Here is a 17,466-nt window from a genome sequence, read left to right as displayed (position 1 = left end):
GGCGGACGCTGCTCTGGGCCGGTTACCGCACTGGGGCCCGCCGGCTCAATGACAAAGCTTTAAAACCTGGTTACGTTGTAGTTGCACAGTTCATCGTCATCTGCCCAGAGCTGCAGCGGAACAAAGATGGAGTAGCAAAAATCCTTCAGGAAGATGGCTCTTGGCTTCCCCCTGCTCCCCAAGGTACCCTGCCAGGAACAGAGGTGCCCACAGTAGTGGTGGCCCTGTCTGAGAATAACAGGCTTTGCTTTTTCCCTTACCTGCGGGTCTGCAGCGGGCCCAGCAGCCGCAGACAAAGTAGCTATTGCTACAGGTTCTCTTCGTTATGACTAGGGAACAGCTTCCCAGCTTCCTTACTTTTATCTTGGTCCAGAACCAAAACCATCCCCATCTTGTCCACCTGTAACAGCCTTTTAGCTCGAGGACAGGCTGACAGGGTCTTCAGGAGAGTAACAGCAAAAGCTCCCACCCCCCACATCAGCCAAACATCCAGTTTGCCGCTGCCCAGTGTTAATGGCAAAATGCAAAAGTTCTTTATTAAGCAGAGCAAAACCCAATATAAGAAATAATGAACACAAAGCAACCAGTCTACACAGAATTTTTCCTTTTCCAGGTGTCTCTTAAAATATGTACTCCAAGACATGTTCCCACCCCAGACTGACAGGAAGAACTCCCTCAAGGCTCAATACTGCTGGCCTGGTAACAGCTCCTGCTTTCCCCAGTTCAGACTCTCATAATCATTCCCTTTCTGCAGGTCATGCAAGGACTTGCACTGTCAGGAGAGGAACCACCACCTTATCCCTTTTGTGCTCTGAGAAGCAACTCCCCAGTGTCACACCAGAAGCACTGCTCCTTTCCAGGTTAAGGCCACAGCACAGTTCTAGGAGCCTGAGAATCCAGAAGAGTTTTGCCATCTGCCATAGTGAAACTAAAATCCTGTAGCAATACGGGCCACATCTTCAGCTAAGGGCTGCAGTTCACAGTGAAGAAAGCATAGATGTGACAGCCAATCACCCACTCACCCTTTCCCTACCACCCGTTGTAGAAACAGAACCACTGCCAAAGCCCAGCTGTCCCACAAGGACAGTACTGCACCCAAAGCCCCTCGGTACAGCTATTTCTGTCTATGCTGAATATGTATCTACTGCCCACCAATACAGCCACAGCAGGGATGGTAAAAAAGCCAGAGAAGGCCCCGTCAAACTGCTTCTCTGTAAGCACTGGGTGAAAAAGCACAGGTGGGTAATATCTGATTTCCAGCAGTTTAAGGATCCCATTAGCAAGGCAAATTACTCCAGCCCACAGGGAACTGTAAATGTAAAAAGTGTAAACACTCCTGTCACTTTTTCTCATGTTTCTCTGTGAACAGCCCTGGCATCCAAACAAATGCTGCACCAGGGCCCTGCTGGGGAACATACAATCCCCCCAGTAACCAGTAACTCCCCATACCAAGAGGCTGTGGCAGTGCAGGGGAGGGGGCTGCATGCCATGGGCTCAGACCCACAAACCTGAATGGTTGTTTCCTCCTCTCCTTTATACTGTCAGGAGGAAGATTTCTGAACAGCAAGAGCATGTGTCTGTCTGCAAGCCTTTGTGTCACCCCACTCTGATAACACTGTCCCATTTAGGAAGAAGGAGTTGTACCTGAGTTGCTTATCCTTTCCCTGACAGCACGTATTTGGATCCTTTCAGCCATGCTCTCACTTCCTAGAACCATGGGTTCCCAAGGGAGATCCCTGCACATACGCCATGATGGCATTCTGCAAGAAACTTGCTCGCTGGGCCTCCTCTTCCCTCACCCTGGAGATCTCGGCCTCCTTCGTTCTCAGCTTCTCCAGCAGCAGAGAGATCTCACCCTCCTTGTCCAGCAGTGCTTCACGGTGATTACTGGATAGGGCTGTGAAAAAGCAGCATTAGTAAAGATAATCACAGTATCCCTAGAATAAATAAGAACAGGCCAAAGGAAATGAAGTGGTATGGTCAACAAGCACACAAGAGGAGCTGCATGAGACAACACAAGAGGTTTTGCACATAGAGCATGCACAGTTCACTGTCCAGGAAATCCAAACATTTTGCTTGCTGTGCAGCTTTGGGTGGTCATCTGAGTCTTGGTCTTTATAAAATGAGGACAGGAATCCCTGTAAATACATGTGGGTGGAGAGTATAACTCATGCAGGCAGGAAGCACTTGCTGTCACTACCTGTGAGCACAGCTCAGCTCCAGGCCCAATGCAAGGTAACTCTGTGTTACCATTTGAGAAGCATAAAAGGATCCATCACCTTTCAGCTGTCTTTCCAGAGCTGCAATCTTCTCTCTCAGCCCATCCTGGGCTGTGCGTTCAGCCTCCAAGTGCCCAATCTTCTCCTGTAACTCCACTTTCACCTTATTTAGCTCTGTCACTTTCTCCTCTTCCTTACTGTCCAGGTCCTGACAAAGACAAATCCATGAACAACCAAACAACTTCAGCATCTTGTCCTGGCCCTGTGGTGACTACCTCTACACTCCAGTCCAAACTACCTGCTGAAGTTCATCCAGCTTCCTCCTGAGTCCATCAGCATACAAGCTCAACTGTTTGGCTTTGGCCTGGGCCTCAGCAACCATTTCTTTTTGCTTAAGGCAGCAGTTCTGAGCTTCATCCCTTGACTCAGTCATCATCCGCAGCTTCTCTTCTAGGTGTTCTAGTCGTTGCTGCTGTAAGACACAAAGGAAAATGAAAATTAAACAATCCCACTTCATTCCTGTGAAGAGCTTCTCCCCTCTCTGTTCCTAATACAGTCAACCCTTTATTGAGTCAACTGTGACTGACAAGCACAGGTCACAGCCATGCTCCTCGCACTCAGGAGTGACTACAGGCTGCTTCCTCTTGCCAGGGAGGAGACTGAGAAACAGAGACAGGTCCTTGGCATGCATGATGCACGATGCCACTGCCAGTGTTTACAACCTATGTTCTACCTTTGGATCCTCCATACCTCAAATGGCTCTGAAGAACCACTGCGTGCAGCTAAGCACTGCTGGGTCCCACACATCAGATTTCTATGTCTGTAACTCAGCGAAGCGTTTTCTTTTGTGATGTTACAAATAAGTAAATACTTTTAATAGTTTATGTGTATTTTCCTCATCCCTTGTTCTCTTTCACAGGATATTAACTCCATTGCCATTTTCACTGAGTTCAATAATACACCAACTTTATTTATCTAGCAGCAGTAGCCACCTGAAGAAATTTCTGAATTCAGAGGAACAGGAGCACCCCATGAAAGTTGCCACTAAAAAGAAGGATCAACATCTGGCTTCAGATGTTGGCAACTTAAATTAATTATACCATGACAATATCCACATGAGTTCTGTTACTACTGAAGACAATTCAAATTAGATTTTTCAGGGCTCCTTCCTTAGCAATCACATCATTTGTGCATCAGTGAAACCCAGAGAAGAATTACTTAGCAGCTCACCAAGACTGAAACATAGACTAGGTAGCCAAACGACTTCCTTCCCAGAGGTGCAGGAAAGAACAGACAGGTCCTGTCCTTACCTCCTCCAAGCGTGCCTGACTCCGGACTTTTATTAACTCCTCCTCTGCCTGTCCTCGCTCAGTTAGTGCAGCTGCTTTGACCTGACTCAGCTCCTGCCACAGAAACATGGAAAATCATTCCACACAAAGAAGCTGCATTGCTGCAACATTGACCAGAAAACACTAGCAATTTCCAGTCACAGGCTGTAATATGACACAGCTCTCCTCACTCAGGGGCAGCAAAAGCAAACAATGATGACAAACCTTTCCTCGCTCCAAGACTGCTACCTAAATTCAATGTGAATTTCAGTTATATGAGGATAAGTATTGCTTAAAGCTTTCCAAAACAAGGGAATAGGAAACAGCAGCACTGGATGTAGCTGGGGAAATAGATATGCATAAACATGCTACACTACTTGGGACAACATGAGAAACCTGTGAGGGCAAATCTTAAGAAGACTCGAACCATGTTCAATAGCATCCTTATTTTTGTCCAATCTGAATTTACAAGTTTCTCCTTGGAACCTTCTTCCTTAGTACAAACCAGCAAAAATTATTTTATTTTTAGAAATAATATTTTTAGCTGGTATACTGCTGTTTTCTGCTCCTCCTTGCAGTACATGACAATCTTTACAAAGGTCTGCAGTGTGAGACTCCACAAAGCCTTCCTGGCAGCCTTCTGTGTGCACTGCTATATGAGTGATCAAACATGCCTATAGCACTTTTTCTCACCTCCTCCAGAGATATCCTGATGGCCTCCAGCCTCTGGATCCTGTTGTGCATGGAACGTTCACTGGCCTCCATATGCTGCGTCATACGATCCACCTACAAACCAGTAGAGACCATTTAAGCAAGTGACAGAAAACCATTCCCATCTCCAGGCACAGCAGGCAGCAGGACTACCTGTCATGATAGTGAAGCATCCTCTCACTGACCCACCTACCAGCTAAGAAAAATTCTTACCTCTCCCAGAACTTCAGTAGGAAACTGTAATACAGATAGCATCTGCCCTGTAGAAACCAGGAATTTTTAGAGAGAGATCCTTCCTAGGCCACAAGGAAGACAGAGTCCAAGCTCTCATTGTCAAGTGGTACAAAATACGATAGATTAATTTTCTAGCTGTAACGTTGGTAAAATCTTCCTGGCGTGTGTCTTTTCTTAAAGGATTTCAACATCTTCAGAGAAATCTATTGGTATAATTTTATTTTGGAGAGGTTTCAAACCTCAATAAACACTGCAAAGAGAATTGGTTTTAGTCTGTTGGCCTGTCCACACTCAAACACAACCCCCTCTGACACGTAACAGAGAAGGAACTAGCATGCTGGGTCCCATTAAAGGACTGCTTATGCATAAGCAATTAAAACATGAAAATATATCTATTTCACAAGCAGGAAAATATTCCTTATTTGTAATTACTGTGGTGCACAGACCAACACAAAGGCCAGCCTCTCTTGTAGCATCACATACCACTCTGGCCCATACTCTTGAAAGCTAGAAAAATCTTACCAGCTGGTAGAAAGTCTTGTGACCCCTTCAGGCAGGCTTTGCTTGAAGAAATGGCCCATTCTTCCCACAATAAATCTGAGCCCACTAACTTTTAAACTTTTTAAGGGCATATGACAGTAAACAATGGCCTCCAGTGGTGAGGTATGTCAGGACCAAAGAAAGACTAATCAGGATGCTGCAGAAACCTCATCCTTACCTCTTTTACCCTAAGGGATTCCATGTCTTCAAGGCTTTGTTTAAATCTTCTCTTCTCCATTTCCAGACGTTCTGCAAATTAAAAGCAGGCATATCACAATTCTGACATTCCTGCCACACAGCTGTGTGTGTATTCATACTTTTTCACGCTCTCTGCCAACATTTTCTCCTTGGTTGCCTGTGCTGTTGACTCGGGAACAATGATCCCAACCACAGGTGTCCACAAGCTGTTTCTACTCCTCCACTCACCTTCAGCCTCCACAGCCCGCAGCTTCAGCTCTGCTGTTGTGTTGGTCAAGTCTTGTTTTACCTGGAACAGCTGATCCTGCTGAACTTTGCACTTCCTCTCCAACTCATCCACCTACATAAGGAAATTATCGTGAAAAAGGTTTCTCTTTTCCTAATTAGCATAGAAAGTTGGCTCTACAGGACAATGAAGAGACACCCAACCAAGGATCAAAGCAAAGACCATATAAGCAGATGTCAAACATGTTCAAGTGCCACTTCTCAGACTTGGATTTGGTTTCCTACCTGGTTTCTCAGCAGCAGATTTTTATCACTGGCAGCAGACAAGTCATGCAGAAGCCTGCCTTCACGATCAGCACCTTCCTGTAAACAGAATCAAAATTAAAAAGTTGTACTCCCCCTAGTTCTTGCACTACCAACCTATTCCAACCAACATCACACCCAGCTAAATCCAACCTCCACTGTTAACACCAGGGCTTCCCTTCACACCTGGCAACTACCTATCTAATTTACACACGAATTTTTGTCATGGTAGCTTTAGTCAACCTAGCAGTGGTAAAAATCGTGTTTCCCTATTGCATCCAGCATCCCTAAATCTACACAAAATAGTTATGACCTATAGTTCTGCCCTCAAACATAATTAGGATTTATCCAGCTCACCTGCTTTTGTTGCTGGAGCTCCTTGAAGTGGCTCTCAGCCACTGAGTTTTGCTCCTGTTTCATGGCATTCAGCAGCTCTCCCAGGTTGTGCACCTTCTGCTCAGACAGAGCCAGGGCAGCTTCAGTCATCTGCAGCCTATAAAGAACAGCACTTTATGCAGTCGTTTCCAAGGCAGACACTGCAGCAAGTTCCCTAGACCACCTGATACAAGGTGCTAATGTCCATCTTGCAGTACATGAAATTTGGCTACCTAAATGAGTAATTTTTTTGCTTCTGGGAAAAGGACACCACTGACCTCCGTATGCAGCAGCATCTGCAGTGACCTGGGATTTCTCAGGGCCCAGTGTTCTGGAGCCCACTGCGTTTGCCCTGCATTGTCTTCTATGAGCCATTTTCCCCACCCAGATCCCTCCAGGAATTGCCTGCTCCCACAGAACAAAGCTGGCTATTTTATATCATGGCAAAGTTGTTCAAAATTAGAGACAGGATTTTAAACAGGGCTAGCAGAAGCAATTTGCTTGGTGTGTCCAAAACAGACATGTCCACATCACTGCATGGCATAATACTGCTGCCTTTACCTTGCAGAACTAAACTAGGCACACTCAGCAGTGTTTCAGGTCAAACCCAGGCATGTGCAAACAGCTCTGCATAACTGAACATTTCTTTTAAGCACCTCTTCCTCACTGTTCCCAAGCCAGGCTCTTCCATACCTGAAGTGGTTTCCAGAGAACACTATCAGGTGTCAGGGGAAGCAGGTAGAGACTCCTGCCAGGCTGTAAACCATGCAAGGAACATGCCCCCATCCCATCTGCACAATCCTTTTTCTTTCTTCCCACCTTCTGTAATTCACTTGCTCTTATACCAATGCAGAATAAGTAATTTTACTTAAAAGCAGGCTAAGTATGTAGTGTGGCAAACCCAAAGGCTTGATCTGACTGTAATTTCTGGATATCACTGCAGAACTAATCAAAACAGTAATCCAACTACCCTATAAGATTATCCCCCTTGTTAGAAGCTCTGCTCAGCACTACTCATACAGCACAGCGGGAAGACAGCTTTCCTTCTCCATACTTGGTTTTCAGCGAATTCATAATGGAGTACTGCTCATCCAATGCTTCCTGCAGCTGGCTGATTCGTGCTGAAGACATTCTGCATTTGGGAGGAAAATAAAAGCTGGGTAATTTCTGCCAGGAAATGGACAGTGCTCAATTCTGCCATCAAAGAGCAGAAAACATTTATAAATCTAACTCACTTCTCTCTCCTGGCTCTTTCTTCTTTCTGCTTGTCTACAGTATCCACAAAATCCATTAACTGTGAGCAAGGCAAAATTCAGTGAGAAAATGAACTGCATCAGCTACAAACCTTTACATTTCTCATCTTTCTCTTCCCAGCAACAGCTGAAGAGATGTCAAGCCACTCTACTGGAAGTCTGATTGGTTTATTAGCACATCTGAATAAGGTCATCAGCTAGAGGGACCCTGCATCCTGAGGCATCAGATGGAAAAACAGAACTCTGGGTTTACACCACTTGGAAAATACCAAACCAATTTCAAAAGAAGAAACAAAAGCACAAATAACCAGAACGCCTTCAGAATCCAGAGTGAATATGTTTCCATACTCATATTGTCACTTGATTCCTAGGCAATCTAGCTCAGAAGACAGACTCAATGTACTAAACCATGCTATGCACCTGCCCATAAAAATGCACATGCAACTTCAGGTGCACAATAATACTGTCACTGAGTGTTCTGTGGGCACCTCAAGGGAAAGCAAAAGATTCCAGCTACTCTATTTGAACTGCCAACATCTGCTGACCTGCTTGCTCTTCTCATCCTTCAGACTCAAAACCTCCTTGCTGAGTATGTTCACTTGGTTCTGGGCCTCACTCAGGATAGCCTCGCGGTCTTGGTTGTGATCCAAGGCTTGTTCTGATGCAGAGAGAGCAGAATAACATGCACAAGTTTCTAAAGCAACAGAATAACAAGCACTGCTGGAACACAAAGCACTCAGGATGACAACTGACTGTCAGAAGCACCAGTACAGTTGCCCTTCTCAGGCTGGCCCATGTAGAGAGTCCCACCTTACATCACAAGCTGGGATGGGATCAAAGAGAGCAGTGTGTGGGGGGTAATCAACACCCCAGCCTCAGGAAAGCTGTTCAACTCTGCTGTGGACAGGGCAATGACACAGGATGTGCTGCATAAGCCACATCAAAATTTGGCTCATCAGAAGCAAACCATGAGCAAAAGTCTCACGTTCTCCTATCCACATTCACATGGCACAGTGATCTCTAATAACTCCATCTAAATTATTTTTTGCTTTTGCTGGTGCAAGTGACACTTTCAACATGACCAGCCCTCACTAAAGGACAAGAGGAGGTAACATAGAGCACTGTGGAAATGCTATTGAGAAAGGGAGTTAAATAGGGTTAGCTCTCTTCTGAAGCAGCAACTGCCCTGTATCCCCCAAGAGCTGAACTGGGAAAGGACTTAAGTGATTCATTACTGTACACACATCATACTTACCTACAGCTTTCAGGATGTCACCAGGAACATTGTTCCCTGCCAGTTCCAGCCTCTTCAGGGTCTTGTTGCTGTGCAAGCAGTTCAGCAAAGCTCGTCCACCCAGGAGCCCAATGTTATTCCATCGCAAATCTACACAGAAAGCAAACTTTCACCATGGCAGTCACCTACCTGCTGAAAAATACAGGGCTCAAAAGAACCCATGCTCTTTACATATCTACAGGCACGGTTAACTAATCCCAGATCATCTTAGCACAAACACAGGTGAGTACTGTGGCCCCTTTCAAGATTATTGAGAGGGAGAGAAAGTGACAAAGCAAAAAAGGCAAGCATAAATCTTTAGTAAACTTCAGGAAACCATTGACAGTTGAAAATCTACACAAGTCTGCATCTCACATTTGGCTCTCACAAGCCTTCCTTCCACAGAGAGAATCTGTAGATCAGAAAGAACTGGCAACAAAAGGCACATTTCCTGAAGGAAATTCCAGCAAAATTCCATATAAGGACAAAGCAAGTGTGAATTAAGTATCAAGAGTCTGTCATGAGGTATGCCAAAGCAACCACAAAAAAGAATGAAAACACTTCCTCCTCCACTGAAGAGGGGGTACTCCTGCTCCAAGTACAGATTTCATCACGTGCAGGTTTGGTTACAGAGATTACAATTTCAGTTCCCATTCTCCAAAGGCCATGAAGTTGTGACCTCTCCCTGCACAAAGCCAGCAAAGCACTCTAGACCGACAGGAACTGGAAATTATACCAACCAGTTGGAAGAACTTGAGGCAAGAAACCTGAAGATACATGTGTGTTTGAATATATACATATGTATATGTGGGCAAAGAACTCTTACCCAGCTCCTGAAGGCTGCTATTTTGTGTCAGTGCCATGGCCAGTTCTCCAGCCCCTTGATGGTTAATCTGGTTATTGCGCAGATCCAGATGCTGAAGAAAGTTGTTTGCTCTCAGTCCTTGGCAGAAAAAGGAGAAGCCCTCTTCCCACATGCCGAGGCTGTTCCATTCTAAGGTTAAGCTAAGGAAATCAGACAGGATTAGTGTTTTTAGAGCAAATGGATAGCTGCATGAACTTGAATGATACATGGATCACAGTATACCCAGTCAAACACCCAGCTCTGTTAGTGGACTGGGTTTCAGAGAGCAGGATGCTGCCACAGCCCAGCATCCTCCAAAAGAGCACCTCTAGTTTTCATGCTTATGCCTTTCCCACCCCCCCACCCCCCCCCAAGAAATTGCACCACTTGGTATTCCTCCTACAGCAACAAAAAACACCTCAACCCTTTTCAAATGTTGTGGTCCATCCAGCAGGAATAGCACAAAGACAGGCAGAAACATTTTTTTACCTTGTGATGGATTTGTTCTGCCTAAGAAGTTTTCCCAAAGCCTCAGCTCCCATGGTTCGCAGGTTATTTCCCTGAAACAGAAGCCCCAGGTGACCAGTAGGCTAAGTCTGCCCCAGTCCACCTAGACCACAACTACCACCAGATACATCCCAGCTATAACACCAATTTCAGTCAGGCAAAGATGGTCCACTCAACATTTGTTTCATGTATCAGTCAGCCTTCCACAAAATGAAAAACCCTGGAGGAACAGTGGATTCATATGCACCATTGGTCTTATGAGAGCACCATGACTGAGAGCTTGCAAAAATCACAAAATAGGACAGGATCAGCATGGACCACTATGGGACAGAAAACAGCAATTCTAGATAAGCACAACTATTTTAACACACTTCATTAAGAAGGGCTCTGTTAACACTAGCACAAATGAGTAAGAAAATTATTATGCACTTTGTGACTGCAAATTCAAGGGAATAGCTGTATGCCAGAGGAATACAGAGAGAAAGTCACTCTTGATAGAGAGACAATCACATCTGAAGGCAGACGCTTATTTCAAACCCCAGGCTAGTCAAAAGACAGAAACACAAGTAGAACAGCTAGTAACTCACTGATCAATACAGAAATCCCAAAGAAGCCTACATGTGCCTCACCTGCCCAAGCAGCAACTGACAAAAGGTATATAACAATAACTTCCTATCAAAATACAGTAACTGAATAAAAAGGGATTAAAGACGATCTGCAAAGTAACTTTGGAAAATTATGACAAGGTGTCAGCAAGTCAAGGAATTAGTCACTCGAGAACTAAAATCTTAGAGAAGTATGCGTCTTGTTGAACAATCCTGCACCAGGACGGTCCACTCCTATTTCTGATTAACCCTTTGCTCCTTTGCTATTTTAATTCTATTTGAACAGACTCACCTTCAGATCCAAAGATTTGACTGAGGTGTTGGAGCAAAGACCATGCAACAGAAGTCTTACACCTGAGCAGAAAAAAAACAACCTGTTTATTTAACCTGTGAAACCCTCTGCCTGAACTGGCAGCATATCATCCCAGCGTATTATCCTGTTAAACAGCCAGTTCGGAAGACGTGGCTGCAATAAACAAATTACTTAGTGAACTGCCACTGCTGCTGGAAAGCGTGAGCCTGAGCTTTCAGGACAGGAGACTGTTTACATATTCTCAAAAAGGTGTCCGGGCAGAGAACTGTATGTCCACTTGTACATCTACCTGACTCAGCCCTGAAAAAAGCCCACGTTTAGACATGCTCTGCTGCCCGCGGAGCCCCCGCACTGCCGGCCGTTTTAACCGGCCGGATTGTCCCGTCTGTCTACGGCCGACAGAAGCAGAGCTGCCCTCGCCGCAGGGGAGAGAACCGAGGGGTGCGTGACCACCCGCACGGTCACGGAATGGGCACCTCCACCAGCCCCAAATACGAGCGACCTCCCGCTCCACCTCGCTCGCCCCGGAGGGAGAGGGGGCCCGCCAGCCCAGCCTGAGAGGGCAGCCCCCCGCTCCGGGACAGCCCCCGCTCACCTTCCTCGCTCAAGCCGCAGTCGCCAAGCGCCAGCGCGGCGAAGGGCGCAGCACCGGGCAGCAGCCGGCCCAGCGCGCTGCAAGTCTGCAGCGACAGGCTCTGCGCCGTCAGGTCCAGGCGGCCCCGCACCCCGTCGGGCTCCCGCAGGCGCCGCAGCACAGCCTCCTGCGGGGCAGCGCCCGCCGCCGCGCAAAGCCGCGCGTAGTCCAGCCCGAACTGCTCCATGGCCGCGCGCGTTTTCCCCCGGAACCGCTCCCTGGATGCGCGAAGTGCTGCCCGGAAGTGCTCCAGGCCGCGCGCGTTCCCGCCGCGCGCCCCCGGGAGGCGGGCCAGGCAGCGCGCGGGACATGGAGGAGCGGGGCGGCCGCGCCGGCGGCTTCAGGAAGGTGCGGCCGCTCCGGGCGGGCGCGGGGCGCTACCCCGGCCCCGCTCATCCGTTCCTCTCTCCGCGCAGGACACCGTGGATCGGCTTCTTCGCCTCCATTTCCGGGACAGGAGGACCCGAGGTACCGAGGCGGCGGCGGCCGTGCCCGGGTGGCTCGGGCCGAGCCCTCCGCCTCCCCTAATCGCCTTGTCGTTGCAGTTAGCGCCGACGCGCAGCTGCTGATGGCTGAGTTGCTGAAGGTCTTCGTCCGAGGTGAGCGCGTAGGGGCACCCCCAGCCTTAGGGCGATGGGCTACCGCCTCCTCCCTGAGCACCTGGTCACCCTTCGACTCCTCCCGTCCTGCTTCAGCTCTGCTGCCTCCTGCACAACTCCAGTCCTGACCTAGCTTCTCGGACTCGTCCGGGGCGCTGGGCCACCTCCCTCCTCCCAGGACACCAGCCCGGCGCCCCGGACTGGACGCCGCAGGTGACGGCTCCCAGACTCCTCTCACTGCCCTTCCCTTTCTTTCACTTGCGCCGTAGAAGCGGCGGTACGGGCAGCTCGGCAGGCTCAGGCAGAGGACCTGAAGCAGGTGGATACGGAGCAGCTGGAGAAAGTGTTGCCACAGCTGGTATGTAACTGTGGGGCTGAACTGCGTGGGAGGAGGATGAGCATATGAGCTGAAACACCTTAATCCTAATCTTTCAGGAGCTGTTTTGAGAACCCAGCCTCTGTCATGACTTGCTTGCTGCTCTTTTGTTACAGCTTCTGGATTTCTAGAAGCCCATTTCGTGAAGCACATCACTTGCTAGCACAGTCCTGACCTGTCAAGTGTGTCATCCTCAACCCTGGGATGAACAGTCTCAGCTTTTTCTTCCTCTGCCATCTTGCATGTTTCTTCTCCTTTACCAAGCACAACACACCCCAAAACAGCAATGCTGTCAGATACTGATTTTGAGAAGAGGCTGCCACAGGCTTGTTTTGTTCAGTTGAGCACAGAACTGGTTTCCATCTTGCTGCCTTACTCCTGTAACAGAGGCCTGTCTGTCACCACATGGTAAGAAGCTGGTGCTTTCTCAGCTAACATGAGAAAGAGGTGCTGCTTCAGAGATGCATGGAAAGACTTAATGGCTGGAAACACCATCCGGCTCAGGCGCTCATTGCCTCAAGCAGGCAGCTGTCACAGCAACTCCAGGTGCAGCTCCAAGCCTTGCTCATGAATAGGTCATTAACAGGAGTTTAGTCACAGGCTCTTGCCAAGAGCAGGTAACTGATCTTTATTTTAAAAATAAACGGTGTCTGTCCCTCACTGCCTTCTAGTATGTCTCCAGGGCTGTAACATCAAAGAATGCTTGGAACCTTTTAACCATTCAATATTCTCCTCAGAGGCTGTTCCCCCTCTGCTATAAATTTGTTCTCACAAAGAAACATCAGTAAGTTAGAAACAAGTCTCCCTTCCTTGTGCAGGCTCTTTGCTGCAATTCATCATCAAAAGTCAAGTTTGCTTCAAAGACTTGCAGAGTTTCCCCCTCACCCACCCTCTTCCCTAAATCTTTGAAGGACAAAATAACAAACAGCATGTGTGAGAATCCCACATTACTGGACAGCCTGGCCCCTCTGGCAGCAGGGAGGCCACTGTGAAATAAGAAACCTCACACGTGTGGGCAGGACCCACACAACCCAGCTGGCTTTGCTGGGAAATGCATGGCTGGCTGCACTGAGCACAGCTGCCAGTGGTGTGGCCCAGTGCCTGCCCGCTCCTGCTGCTGGCTCGCTGCAGGATCAGCAGCAGCTGACCCTCAGCAACAGCTGTGACAGGCAGAGGCTCAGTAGGTTGCTGTGCACTTTGAGCTAGGAGCTATCAGGGTCATCCCTCAGGACACCAACCACTTGGAAACCTCTCAAAAACTGCAGTTTTAGTACACGTTCTGGTAACAGTACCAGCTTAAGCAGTCCCCAGCCCTCAGCACAGCTGTACAACACATACAATGGAGGAACTGACCTAGTTCAGCGTTCAGCCCCACAACGAATGGTAAAGAAAGGCAACAGCAAAATGCCCTAAAACCCCAAGGATGAGTTCAGCTACTACAGCAGAAGTGATACTGAAACAAAACCAGTTCATCAGGTATCTGAGGTGCTGTTCTTCAGCAGAGCAGGAATCCTTGTAGCAAGTACCTTAGTGAAGGGCCCACTGTTTTAAATATGAGGGTGTCCTGTCCCCCTTCAAGAATTCACTCCTACTTCCTCGCCTTTTCCAGATTTCAGATCCTCATCTCTGCCTCCACTCTTGATGCCTACTACTGAAACAGCAGTTCCAAAGTTGCTGCCCTAAAAAGGCTCAAGTTCCCTTCCCTGACACACAGAGAACTGTTGATGTGGATACCCACAGTAAAGCAGAAACTGAATAGCAGCAGCAGCTAAAAGTAACTCTTTGTATAGGGAAAGGGGAATAAGACCTCTTGTCTAGCTATTGAAGGCAGCAATTTTTCATTATTGTGATTAAACTGGGTTTAATGCATGGCTAAGTTACACAAGGGACAAGCATAGGCAGAAATGCCTGAGGGAACCCAGTCAGCAATGTAAAGCCCCTAAACGTAACCCATTATACTGTCCCAGGAATACTGATGTTGCTGCTTGCATCTCTAAAACTTTTTTTCCCTGTCAGGGACTTGCAGCAGATAATTATGGTGCTAGCCCTTTACAAAAACTGACATAATTAAAACAGCTAAGCAAATCAGTTAAGCAGATTGTACTATTTGGTGTCACCTGTGCTCTTCAAAAAATAAGGACTAGCACATGTGAAGGCACATGGCAACTTCCTCCCAACCACACTGCTTCTGCACATTTTAATCCTGGAAACCAAGAATACCAGCACAAGTATTTCACCACCTACCACTAGCAATGGCTCCTGTTTTCCCCACAGGATATCCTGTATAAGTTCAGCAAGGCAGCTCTAGCTACTGTCTACTTGTGATGTGTGTCACATGAATAGGCCTGATACAGCACCTGAACCAAGATACCAACAGTCCTACACAGCATAGGCTCAGCTCACACTTAATCAACTGAAGAGTAATAAAGTTTAAACATTATTTGACTGGGTTTTTTTTTTGGTTTGCTGTGGTATGTCTTTTATAGCCTATCAAGTGGCAGAAGGGCTTGCTTTCCACAGGGAGGATTTAGTAGAGGAGCTGTACACAGTGCTCTCACATTCCCGCTGCCAGTGGCCGCGTACGTTCCCTGCTTATGTTTGGGTGTCATACAAGAAATCAATCAACATTTTTGCTAAAGCATTCTGCCCTCCTGCTTTCAGTATTCCTCTTCCACCTTTCTTTCATGCCTCCCCCTTCCTCCAAGTTTCTTCAAAGCATCTGTGAGCATTTGGAAGTAATTAGACCTGAAGAGAAATGTTGGCCAGGCAGGGAGACAATGACAAGTGCCAGGAACCCAGGGTACCCTTTCTAGCCACTTTGAAGTCCTTCAGATAGTACAAAGCTCCATTTTGCTTTGTTGAAAAAAAATGGGAGGAAGGGAACGAGGCATGAAAGGCCAGTTGAAAAGAGGGCAGGTTCCTGTGAGCTGACAGACACACCAAGTGCCAGGGCAATAAGCTATCAAAGGGACAGAACAGGAGGGCCCCATGGCCACTCTGCTTTTTTACATCTACAAATTGTGCAGATGCACATGTGAAGAAACAAGGAAAATACAGTATTACTGTACCATGGAATCCCAGCTCCCCACAGATCACTGATCCATGGAGAAGACTTCAAATAAAACCCAGCACCATGACTGCCATGGCACTACAGAGTTCATCTCCAGTGTAAGGGCAATTCTAACCAATGTTCATCCCCCCAACACATCTGCAGGAGACAAAGATCTGGAGTGGGCCTTTCCCCTGTACACTAACTGCGGTGCAGAGCACAGCTACCCCGCTTTGGAATACTCAGGCCACCAATCAACTGCCATTTGAAGAGACCCTTTAACTGGATGGGGTTTTTTCCATGCTGTAACTATTTACTGATGGTAATTGCACACAGTGAAAATAAAACTAGAGCTTAGGACAGAAACAAGCTCAACAGGCATTCCAAGAACAGACACCTGTGTACCTTTTTAACAAGATTCTGGCAACTGAATACAATGCGAGTGCAGCAGCCAGAGTGCTTCACAGGAAAGTTCACTGATCTGAACTGGTTGAAGTAACTTAAGTGCTTCATCTTCATTCATTTTCCAGCCATCTGTGTCCAGAATTATCAGTAGCAATAACCCTAATCACTAAGAGGCAGAGAAAAGTCTTGTTCTAGCCACCACTTAACAATTATAGGTAAAGCTGAACCAGATCGTATCTTGCTGCTAGAATACAGGCAGCTAGACTGAAATGATCTCTGAAGGTGGAACTGAGAGGATTTGAATTCAAAAATATGGATAGAAACAAAGTCCTTTGCAGAAAGTATATAGGAATCATGTCCCCCTTAATTCTATTCTTATTATTTGCATGCAAGAAACCTTAAATTTAACCTCTAACCTTGCTTCTGTAGTCACAGACCATAAACAGGCCCTCCACTCCTCCACCGGCTGCAATTGTTATCTGAAACAGCCATTTTCTTTTTATAACTAATGTTCATACAGATTAGATCTCTCCAGGGCCACCAACACATTTTAAACATTCATAGTAAGTTCAGGAAGAAAAGCACACAGCTGACAGCTCAGTGATCCAGCAGCCCAGGATGCTTCATCTCCTTCCACCTACAAAATAAACACAGCACCATTAAAATACTTCACATGTAATTATCACTTACTCATTTCTGAATAACACACTCTGGTGGCTGAGGGTTCTGGTCACTGCTGTGCTCAGGCAGCACTGGGGACCACAACAGAGCACTTGGAGAGATGAAATAGTAAACACATCACAGCTTTCAGAGCAGGGAACTTCATCCTTCATGGTTTTAACATGCAGCTTAGAGCATATTATTAACCTTTCATAACAACTGTTAAATGGGAAACCTGCACAGATAGGTGAGATGATATTTTGTACTTCATCCAGATAATCTTGGAAAAGAAAACTATTTCAAGTGCAATACTTCAAACATACTGGAAATGGGAAACAGTGAGGATTCTGTTTCCCACTACATCAGCATCTCAACACCAATCTAAAATAGACCAGCCACAGCAGGGAAACACACTGACCCACTGTTCACAGCCTTCACACCTTACCCTCTGCTTGCTAGAACTGACGGCCCTGCCTTTCTTCCAGAAAGAAATACTAGAATTCTCATCCATTAAGTTAACATTTGGCATTATTAGCCAAGTCACTTCCTATAAGAATTAACTAGCTTTGCTGCCATTAAGGGAACAGACTGCATGTCTCTTTTTTCCTCCCCCCACCTCACCTTTCTTTCTTTTCCTCTCCCCCCCACCTTGTCTTTGCCACTGCATCAAAAAGTGAGTATTGCCAATTGTTTCGTTCAGGAATTATTTTTATAATTACTTCATATTCAGTACAAATTCTCATCTAAAATACATGCATAACCCATTTGTTCTGGGACTAAAAACAAGGTCACAGTTTTGTGATCAAGATAAAACA

General features: G+C 46.8%; 3 protein-coding genes across 11 annotated transcripts in view; 1 reads left to right on the top strand and 2 right to left on the bottom strand.

The window, feature by feature from the left end:
* Positions 1 to 102: 102 nt before the first annotated feature.
* Positions 103 to 11,764, bottom strand: LRRC45 (leucine rich repeat containing 45). 6 transcript variants are annotated; one of them, XR_009933831.1, is made up of 18 exons: positions 11,524 to 11,749; positions 10,908 to 10,969; positions 9,993 to 10,063; positions 9,486 to 9,664; positions 8,642 to 8,770; positions 7,932 to 8,044; positions 7,369 to 7,427; positions 7,188 to 7,265; positions 6,116 to 6,251; positions 5,741 to 5,818; positions 5,459 to 5,570; positions 5,211 to 5,281; positions 4,241 to 4,333; positions 3,530 to 3,622; positions 2,518 to 2,691; positions 2,280 to 2,427; positions 1,645 to 1,897; positions 103 to 228 (listed from the first exon to the last, which is right to left on the bottom strand). XR_009933831.1 is itself a non-coding variant. In XM_062506086.1 (17 exons), the coding sequence occupies exons 1-17, from the start codon at positions 11,747 to 11,749 to the stop codon at positions 1,701 to 1,703; spliced, it is 2,019 nt and encodes a 672-aa protein (XP_062362070.1). In that variant the 5' UTR covers positions 11,750 to 11,764; the 3' UTR covers positions 590 to 1,700. The 6 variants fall into 6 exon arrangements, 4 of the variants coding, with proteins under 4 accessions (XP_062362070.1, XP_062362067.1, XP_062362068.1 ...); XR_009933830.1 differs by lacking the exon at positions 103 to 228 and adding an exon at positions 590 to 970; XM_062506086.1 differs by lacking the exon at positions 103 to 228 and having other exon boundaries at positions 590 to 1,897; positions 11,524 to 11,764.
* A 107-nt stretch (positions 11,765 to 11,871) lies between these two features.
* CENPX (centromere protein X) lies at positions 11,872 to 16,325 on the top strand. Its single transcript, XM_062506082.1, has 4 exons — positions 11,872 to 11,910; positions 11,979 to 12,030; positions 12,108 to 12,161; positions 12,431 to 16,325. Exons 1-4 carry the CDS (start codon positions 11,872 to 11,874, stop codon positions 12,565 to 12,567), a joined length of 282 nt encoding a protein of 93 aa, XP_062362066.1. The 3' UTR covers positions 12,568 to 16,325.
* A 133-nt stretch (positions 16,326 to 16,458) lies between these two features.
* ASPSCR1 (ASPSCR1 tether for SLC2A4, UBX domain containing) overlaps positions 16,459 to 17,466 on the bottom strand; it is a 34,512-nt gene continuing 33,504 nt past the window's right edge. For all 4 annotated transcript variants that reach the window (XM_062506076.1, XM_062506077.1, XM_062506078.1 and 1 more), the window contains one exon: positions 16,459 to 16,628. Coding sequence is in view for 3 of the 4 variants with exons in the window: in XM_062506081.1 (XP_062362065.1) it covers positions 16,542 to 16,628 (87 nt within the window). In the remaining variant the exon portion in view is untranslated. The remainder of the gene's footprint in view (positions 16,629 to 17,466) is intronic.

This window comes from Cinclus cinclus, chromosome 20 (genome assembly GCF_963662255.1).
Source record: "Cinclus cinclus chromosome 20, bCinCin1.1, whole genome shotgun sequence".
In the NCBI taxonomy this organism is placed as follows: domain Eukaryota; kingdom Metazoa; phylum Chordata; class Aves; order Passeriformes; family Cinclidae; genus Cinclus; species Cinclus cinclus.
This window is presented reverse-complemented; position numbering and strand designations above follow the sequence as displayed.